The sequence below is a fragment of the Dysidea avara genome, chromosome 9 (assembly GCF_963678975.1).
Source record: "Dysidea avara chromosome 9, odDysAvar1.4, whole genome shotgun sequence".
Taxonomy (NCBI): domain Eukaryota; kingdom Metazoa; phylum Porifera; class Demospongiae; order Dictyoceratida; family Dysideidae; genus Dysidea; species Dysidea avara.
The window spans coordinates 29,237,959-29,247,989 of record NC_089280.1 but is presented as its reverse complement, the minus strand read 5'-3'; the positions used below and the strand labels follow the sequence as shown (position 1 = coordinate 29,247,989).

At 38.1% G+C, this 10,031-nt stretch overlaps 1 protein-coding gene across 1 annotated transcript; it reads left to right on the top strand.

Moving 5' to 3' along the window:
* Positions 1-870: 870 nt before the first annotated feature.
* LOC136267791 (uncharacterized) lies at positions 871-9,170 on the top strand. The gene is made up of 2 exons (XM_066062964.1): positions 871-922; positions 7,160-9,170. The coding sequence occupies exon 2, from the start codon at positions 7,641-7,643 to the stop codon at positions 9,057-9,059; it is 1,419 nt and encodes a 472-aa protein (XP_065919036.1). The 5' UTR covers positions 871-922; positions 7,160-7,640; the 3' UTR covers positions 9,060-9,170.
* Positions 9,171-10,031: the final 861 nt, after the last annotated feature.

Genomic DNA, 10,031 nt, shown 5'->3' with positions numbered 1-10,031 from the left:
AGATCCCTAGTGAGATATATATATATATATATAAGGAATTTGTACAGAGTTGTTTGATGAAACCGTTAGGCCATACCTACTGGATCTTATGTTGCGCGGGCAAAACCTCAGAAAATTTGGGTAGGTAGGTCGATTTGATAATGATAATAATAATTAGTACATAATAGAAAATTAAAGTATTATGAACCATACAAAAAGAGCAACAACTACAACAAACGTCAATGAAACATATAGGGTGTTCTGCAGCACCATAATGTATTGCTGTACAATGAATCAATATAAGAACTATATCGTTTGGAGTATCTTCACCATTAAAGCTCAACCTTTTGAAGAGTTTAATTCCTAGAGGAGCCTGGTTATCCCAATAGCTGATTTTCACTAGCACATACGAGATTGACCATCTTGGCACACGTGATCCTATATCACATGATTATCATCATTTCAGGTCATGAAAAAAGACAGTCGGTTGGGCCCGTGCAACATAAAATCCAATAGGTATGGCCTTAGCTACCTTAGGGTGAACACGGTCTTGTACAGAAAGCTAGATCATATCATGTTTCAGTAAATCATAGGGCAGTGTATGATGAATTTTTTGAGCTTTAACAAAATCTTGTAAGTACTGTAGTTGATAATTGTCAATTACAAAATCCAACTAGCTAGCTAGCAACTTAAACTCTCTTATGATGTACAGCCCAACTTTAAACCAGCATATAAGCTAGCCACTGCAACAGCTCATAAACAGACTAGCAACTCACAATTCCTTTCTCTGTTCTATGAAACCATCTAAAGTGGATTGCTTGCGCTTCATTTAACTGGGGTTTATAAATCTATGATTTAACCATACATCTAATTCAATTATTCCGCTATTCTAAATAAGGCCCACCCGACGCTGTATGGACCAATCCCTAAGTTGATAGCAAAGGTGAGAACCAGTGGCCATAACTACTATAAACTAAGCATTCTGTGTATCTGTATGTTGCTTGCTTGGTAATTAACAGTATACTATTGTACTTAAACTTGTAGCTGATAGCTTGTGGCTAACTAACTCTATTGACCCTTTTCATACAAGCTGCTGCCATAGTAACATCTGCCATTTTGGAGTACAACCCGTTTTGAAAACTTGGTAGCGTGGGGGGAAGCGTACAGGTCAATCTTTGCTGTGGAATGCAGAAGAAGAAGAAGCTCTACTTCCTGTGTATTGTTTTACTCTTATAGAAAGCAGTGCTATCAGGGTTGCAAATGGGTTGTACTCCAAGATGGCGGATGTTGCTATGTAGCAGCTCACCTGAGAAGGGTCTATACTGACAATTTCCAGGGGGGAGGGGAGGGGTTCCGGAACTCCCCTCCCTACACCCCTGAACTACCATGTTGTGTTAGTCCTTACATGAAGATTAAGAGGATCAGGAAAGGTATTCAATACTTTACCTATGCTAGGGTCCGCAATCCGAAAAATCAACTTTTACAAATCGATCCCCTTATCATTGTGGGTTGTTCATTGTAGTATCCCATTGCTAGATCCACCATGAAAACGGAGGCACGATTGTTGTCTTCACAGAAATATCGATTTTAGTATTTCGTGAGATGCAAAAAATATTTTTAAAATTTCGTGCTCCACACAAAGAACAGGATAGAACTTGCTACTTAGCTATGTATTTTATCTAGAGTTAATGTAGTTAAAAAGTATACACAGTAATAAGCAAATGATTCTCTGGGTTCCCAGCACAGGGTTGCTTTCTCTCAAAAAGCAGAAACCGAAACACAAATTTTCGAATTCAAACTGCCCTACCAGCCAAGACAAGGAAAGCCAACTCTTCCTCATAGTGATGTGATAAGGTTGGATGCATAGTCTGTCTATGCTGTTAGTCTGGAAAGGATCTGAGACTTCTCACCATCTGGGTGAAGAAGGTCAAAATTTTCGTGAGTCATTTCAAGGGATTCTCTCAATGGTACCAAAGTGCTTTCCAGTACTTCTGATGCCACACTGGTCACTTAAATTTGTTTAGAATGATGATAAATGATGGATCAAAACGTTTGGTAGTAGTAGTAGTTGGTGTTTCTGTGATTTCATATGATGCAGTATACCAGCAGCTCACCAGGAGCTCCACCCAGCTCGAATCAAAAATGAAAGATTTTGTGCTTTTTTCGGTTTGTTTTTGGATGTTTTGCAGCATAATGGTGATGTAGGATGATCTAGTGAAGACTTGAAGCTGCTGTGGAGCGTGAGGGGTGAAGTCAAATTTGGACGATTTTGCTGCCTCCCTTGATGCATAGCTTAGAGCGAGGCGTGGAAGCCGTGGATGAAATAATAATTGACAACCGCTGCTACCAAACGTTCAGGGACATCTTTTGCCATAGTTTTAGTTTATAATTGATGATTGTTGTGGCTGCAGAAGCGCTGGAAATGGTTAGAAAGCGCGACACAATTCTTTGATGCTGCAGAAAATTTTGACGCTTGTCACCCAGATGGTGAGAAGTCTCAGATCTTTTCCAAACTAACAGCCTAGACAGATTATACACCCAACCGTATCGAAACACTATGAGGAAGAGTTGGCTTCTCTTGCCCTGGGTGGTAGGGCAGTTTGAATTCGAAACTTCGTATCTCTTTGTCTGTTTTTTCAAAGAAAACAACCCTGTGCCGGGCACCCAGCAGATCATTTACTTATTTCTGTGCGTACTTTTCAACTACAACAACTCTGGATACGATTTGGCTCTAAGTAGCAAGTTTCATCCGGTCGTTTGTGTGGAGCACGAAATTTTAAAAATAAATTTTGCATCTTGCGAGATACTGAAAACGATATTTCTGTGAAGACAACAATCGTGCCTCTGGTTACATGGTGGATCAAGCAATGGGATACTACAATGAACATCCCACAATGGTAGGGGGATTGATTTGTAGAAGTTGATTTTTCGGATTGCGGACCCTACCTATGCGTGGTCAGTCTTTTTTAACACTTGTGCGCTTAGAGTGTTATTTTATATCTCAGTATGGTTTCAACCGTCATCATTGATCTAGAGAAGGTACAGAAATGCACCAAGTTATAGAGGTTGTCCGTTTGACGTAACACTAAATATTTTCAGTATAATTACAGATTATCTTCGTGAATGTATGAAGCAAGAATGAGTTAAAAGCTGAATAATGCCCCGGAACGTCTTGAAGAACGCTAGTTAAAATAAGGAAGCTGTGGTGTATTTGTTATGTTATTTGTTGCTTAGTAATATTGCTTCGCAGCTGGAAGAATAAACTCCAGCTGCTCGTTGGCTTGTACCGCTAAATTAACCCAGTCTCCTGCTCTTTAATTGGCTATTAATATAAGTAACTCACTCGGTGTAGCGATTCCCCCCAACTCTTTCTTCAATTGTGCAAAATCACAAAAAGTTTCATATTCTTGCATGGTTTTTGCCTTAAAAACATGGTGTCTAAGTAACCGTTACTAACATAAAATTACGTAAACGGATAGCCTCTATTACCAATTGTATTTGATTTACTGTATGAACTTGTCTGAGAGACTTGGTTTATATTCACTGCACTGTAGACATTACATTAAAGGGACAATGTAATCGAGGCCTACAAGATATTGAATGGTTACCATGACATCATCCCTACTTCATTTTTTACTTTGAGTAATACGGATACCACCAGAGGTCACCACTGTAAACTCTTTTAAGATTCTACCTCGGTTGCTAGTGAGACAATTTTTTTCACAGAGTCGGTAGTTAGTTTGTGGAATTCTCTTCCAGCAGGTGTTATTTCTGCACCAACAGTAGCATTATTTAAGAAGAATCTTGATTGTGGAGAACAACAGGACATGGGCACTTTCAAAGGCCTGCGGCCTAGCTTGATAGTCTTGTGTTGCCAAGCATTTTTTGCCCATTAATAATAGTAATAATAATACTTGCATACAAAACAGCATTCTATTCCCAAACTAGATCAAAGACTACAAAACAGAGCAGTATTGATATGGTCAGACTACGAACTGATACAAAGCAGTATTGATATGGTTTAGAAGGGAAACTACAAATCACAAAGTAGTACAAGCTGATACATGATGTCACAGTCAGGGCTGGTGTAAGTACTACGGCCACTGCCGTAGCAGATTTTCACAGCCCAAGCCAGTCATGTGAGTGCAAGCCTAGCTAAGCTAATATAGCTACACACTAATAAGGTAGCTCCGTATAGTAGTTACGTCATCATGACATACACTAATTTATATGTTTCTAGACAGACACCAACCATTCTAACCTTTAATGCAGTAAAAGGATGTGCAACCAACTTCACGTTACCACTTGCTTATCCTCTATTATATTCGTGCGTCTAATGATCGAAGTACGTGATTACCAGTGCGGTGGACGTTCTTCCAGCTCCGCTGAAAGGTATTATTATTATTGGGGGTACAGGTAAGAAGGCAAAGCCTGTAAAAACCTGATCAATTTTATAAACAAAACTACATTTAGAAAGGTAGTGTGACAGCTAGGGAAGTTACAAAAGTCAGTGTATGTATGAAACAATATCTTAAAATCAACTCTTGTAAAGTGATAAAATTGCTTCAGAATGTGGTTTACAAACACTAAAAATTCAAAATTTTTCTAGAGGGGCATGCTTCGTATGCCAGAGTGCTTCGCGGCACAGTCACTCAGCGTGCTTTGCACACTCATCATCCCTGGATCAAAACCTGGCTTGTTGCCTGACCAGCCACTAAGAGCTTCCACTGGCCCTGACAGTGGTTCACTTTTGCATGGGGCAAGTGGGACTGGAGCCCTTATATTGATTTTCTGATTGTTTGGAAAATATCAAAGCTGATACTCTAATAAAATAGTCTGTTGTTCTAATAGAGCAGTCTGTGTATTATTGCCCTCAGAATTAATCTGAGAAAGCTAAAATTTCAACTTTTTCTTGCCATGCCCCCAGACCCTTCTAGAGAGATCATGCTGTATCTAGATTGGAATGGACACCCCCTATCTAAAAATTATTTTGCTATGTGTATGTGACTGTAATGACAAAATCTGGTGTCATGATTGGAAAAATGGCCGTCTTAGTGTGGGTAATCAAGATACTTTGTCACACAGAAATTGAAATGAATACTTAAAATTTTTTAAATTTATTTTATTTTTTGTTTTTTAAATTTATAGAACCAGATAATAAGAAATAGTAAACACATTTTGGTGATATGAAATGGGTTCATCAGACAAGTACCTTACCAATTTCTTTAATGCATGTACAAATACTCACATTCCTATTGCATTATGTCTCACCCTCACCCTTGTTATTTATGTATAAGCATCATCAAAGCTACATTGCCCAATACCTCCCAGTAGGCCTCCCTGTACAAAGTCAGTGGCCACTTTGTGACATCAAGAAATGTAATCGCAATGCCAAGAAAAGTCGAGTAGCAAAGACAGCCAGCCATCTAGGGCAGACATCCATGCCAGGGGTTTTGGGAGGTAGTGGAAAAGTGCCTTACATAAGGGTATTCCACCCAAATGCACAAAGCTACTGCAACACCACTCTTGAAATTTGGCTCATTTTGCAGTACTGCTTGATCCGCTAAAAATATTTCAAAATCTTTTTGTTCAAATGTTTGACATAATATTTATGGCCAATCAAAATTTCACAATACATTTCCTATGGGGAAGCCATATAAGTACAGTGTCCATTACAGCCCTTTCAAGAACTTGTAATGGAGCCAAACCGTACGTGTCTATTGTTGACACCTTTGCTGTTACCAATAATCATCTGGTTAGCTGAAATGCTAACTCTGTTGAGAAAAAATCCACTTTTAATTTTTAGCTGTTTTTCAGGATTCAGCTCAACGTGAACATACTATAGCTGCAACTGGACTCTTCTCACAGGCCAGATCCTGAAACTCGTCGTTTTCAGTCTAAGGTGCTAGCACAAGCAATGAGGCTGTAAAGGCTTGGCCTATGAGATTAAGTTGAGTATGCCAGCTGAATCTCTAAATCTCCATTAGACTTCTAGAATGTTTCTATATCAGTGTATGGTCTATAGTACTGTGTAGCCAGTAGTAGCCAATCCACCACTCATGCCAGACAAGCTTAATTAATTGTTTCTCATCACTGCCTGCATTCTTTTTACCGCCACCAAACATTCCGCCTTTGAAAGTTTATTTTCTGCTTGTCTTCCAACAAAACCATATCAAGGCGTTAATTTTCCATATCAACAATTTCTTTTAGTAGCATATTTAGATGCCACAGAATTATTTCAGAGCTGCGCTTCAGTCCCAGTGCTACTATAAGAGGTACACTAGCTAGACATCTGCAACTTTGCAATTGACATCCTGTTCATGATAGGTTCGCGACCACACCCATTAAATAAAGATCTAGTAGCGATAGAGTACGGAGACCACACCTGTTTACAATCTAGCTATTTACTTAACAGTAAACAAGATGACCTCACCCCTTATTGGTCTAACTAGCTGCAAACCCCTTATAACACTCACTCTAATGAACCACTAGTTCGTTTAGTTTTTTTTGTTGTGGTACAGCTACGTAGTAACTTGTGACTGTTCTATTAGAATATCATACATAAAACAAAGTAGGGATCTATGAGTAATGAAACAAGAGATGGATTATCGTATTACAGTATATTGTATTGCCTTGAATTACGGCCTGGGCATTTATTTCTTCAAGCAACTTTACCCCGGCTACTAAACAAGACTGGCAACTATACGAGACTGGCATTTATATATCTTATCAGCATTCACGAGTCAACTTCACACCTTGGCGTTGTACTCTCCTGGACTCTCCTTGATTTTTCCCTCAGCATATTTCACAGGTTCAAGCTTCAAAGGAACTCCAAACTTCATTGTTTATACCACCGCCCGGAATTGTAAAAAATAATGACTGCACTAGACGTTTATTTGAGACCTGGCATTTATTTTTGTTATGATGCTGTATAACCCTGGTGACTAAACGGGACCGGAAATTTATACGAGACTGGCCGTAATTCAAGGCTATACGGTAGCTCAGTGGGAAAGCCCCTACTTCGGCACATTAGCTATGTTCAGTGCCAAAGTAGGGACTTCCCGCCGAGCTACTGTATGCTGTAATACCATCATTCATCTCTTGTTTCACTACTTTTCATTGCTTTGATCCCTAAAAAAATACTATCACTATATCATTCAATTGGTCTGATATTGTACAGGAGTGGAACTATATATCTTATAAGTTTTACCTGAAACTGGAGTAACTCGACATCAAATTGATGGATCAAGATAATTCTCATCAGGAGTCTCTTGTCAACCTCTTAACACTTCCTACAGAATTGTTAGTTTATATCATCTCATTTTTAGCTTCACTACGTGACAGGGTAAAACTGAGATATGTTTCAACATGGCTGAGGTGTGTGATTGAAGGAACACCATCATTGTGGAGGGAGTTTGCGTGGCCTTATTATGACAGTTGTGAGGAATGCTCTGTGAAGGAGGTGTTTAAGGTGTGTGGACAACATGTCAAAGTAGTATCCTTTCCTAACTGTAAAGTACCATTAAAACTGCTAGAAATTCTGCAGCAGTATTGCAGTAATGTACAACATCTTAGTCTACCATCAACCAAGTTATATTCTAAGCAAATTAGGGAAACAATACATCTTATGGGATGTCTACAGGCACTAGAGCTTACAGCAGATGATTAGTGACATTAAACGATTATTTCTTACTACTAGTCAGTTGAGAGAACTTACAATAAATTCAAATATTTACTGTTATAATTTGCCTCAAAAGTTGCTAAAGCATTGGGAGGAATCACAATTTAGGCCATCAAATTTAAATGTTACTACTATGTTTACATTACATTATTCCTACAATGAAAAATTGTTTGACTATGCTACTCAAATTACCACTATTCCCACTGGTACCACTGCTTGCTTCAGACTGTACGATAGAAGTAGAAAAGTACCATTAAACTTTTCTCCTATGCTTCCCTGTATTCAACTGCAGGTAGAAGGATGTAATCAAGTAAATGTTCCATTTGTAAAGTTCAGTGACTTTGGCATATTGGGATTGAAGGTTGATTTTGGAGTAGTCACTGATTGTCAGTATGGTGGGAGGACAATGCAGATGGTGAAATATCTAACTGATAATGAGACTGTGAATGAGTTGAACTCCTTACACATTGCCCAGTTTGGTAGCATTATTTGTGCTACTCATTTTGATCTTTCTGGTTGTCTCTCGCTTCATTCTGGTCACTTAGAACAACTAGCTATTGCTTGTCCTAATCTTCAAAGACTCAACTGGCAGGATTGTGGTCATTGTTTGAAAGGTTTACAAGGTCTACAGGCTATTGTTATTCACTGTCACAATTTACAAGGACTAAACTTGCTTGGTATATGTGTTTTAGAAGTGCAGGATCATGTCCTATTGTGGGAAATACTGCATGATATGAAATTGACTCACTTAGCAGTGGACTTTTGTGTTTTGGAATCAGAAGCAGCAAATAAGGAAAAGTTGATTTGCTTGTATCAAAATTGTTGGACTGTTAGGGGACTGCAATGTTGTTATTGTGATCATTGTGGTTGTGAAGATTCAGTACTGTTATCTTATTTTCCATCACTAAACTGTTGTTACTTTGAGTATTTTCAGGATGTGCCCACATTCGTGCAAATGGATGTGATTAATAGCTGTAAGGAAGTCAAGTCTATTACTGTCCATTGTATGCGCCAAATCTCACTGAATGTACCAGCTCATAATCGCAATCTACAACAATTATTCATTTATTCAACAGACACTGATATCGTTGATGACTTTATGACCTCAGTTTCAGCTCATGGTGGTCTGGTACATGTAGTCATGTTGGTGGGATCTTTGACAGCTGAAGGTATAACATCTCTCGTGAGGAACTCTCCAAATCTGATAACATTAAATTTGAGGGCCAGAACTATATTTCATGAGTGTGTAAATGTAGAGACTTTTAATGCCGAAATAAAGAGAACGTTTTACAGACGAAGATTATTTACATCTGGTCACTACGTGGTGTTTGACAGGTTGCCGCTTGTACATTATATGATATGGGAACTCACAGATCTGTTATCGCTTTGGGCACTGTGATTATATTAACTACATGTAGCATTATCATTTGTTTATAACATGTATATTGGTGTTATCAAGAGTGCATAATAATAAACAATTATTGTTATCTTGATGTTACATGTGCATGTTTCAAATCATTAGCAATTTTTGACTGTTTTGAAATTGTGCTTTCAAGCAAAGCATGCATCTGTTGTAGGTACTGTCCTTAACTGTACAGTAATAGAGCACATGGTTACTTTCATTGAAGAGTTTTTGTAATTTTCATTCTGTTTAAGTTTACTGGTGATTAATGCCAGGTATGTGACATGGAAACTAATGATGGATCCACTTTTGATTAGGCCTGCGTCATATATATTATATGTATAGATAACTATAGCATAGCATAATAGGCTGGAATGTTATGCCAGCGTAATGTGGATATTCAAACTAAGGAGCTAGCTAAATTCCATGAAAATAGATGGAAACTTCTTAATAGAGCAGTTAGTGAAAACTGCTACATAGCACTCAAATTCATTGTAGAACATGAATACACTTTGTTGTGAAATGCTCTAATAGAGCATTCACTTATGTTTCAAGATAATATATAATTGCAAAAAATGTTGCTAGCCTAGATATAATGGGAACACTGAATAACGTAACATATAGGTGAAATTTTTTGGAAATTCCTGAGGAGTTGACAAAATTTTGAATGTGTGAATATTCACTGCTGTAACATAATCCTACACTTTAATCTTACAAAAATCCAAAATAAAAACTTCATGACCAAGAGGGAGTTGCTGATTAGTAGGATTCAGCAAGTGGTACTATAGTTCTACCACCACTCTATGAGCACCTGTGCTCAAAATGCAATTCACAGTGTTCATATATTTGTTCAGAAAAACAAAGTCCATATATTATATACGAGTATCTTTAACAAAAACAGCCAAGCTGTGAAAAAAAGTTTAGTCTAAAAAGGTCTGGGTGAAAAAAGCCGTGAAATCAAAGATGGCG

Excerpts from the sequence above, each read along its gene's own strand:
- LOC136267791 (XM_066062964.1), top strand. The coding sequence starts at position 7,641 with ATGATTAGTGACATTAAACGATTATTTCTTACTACTAGTCAGTTGAGA.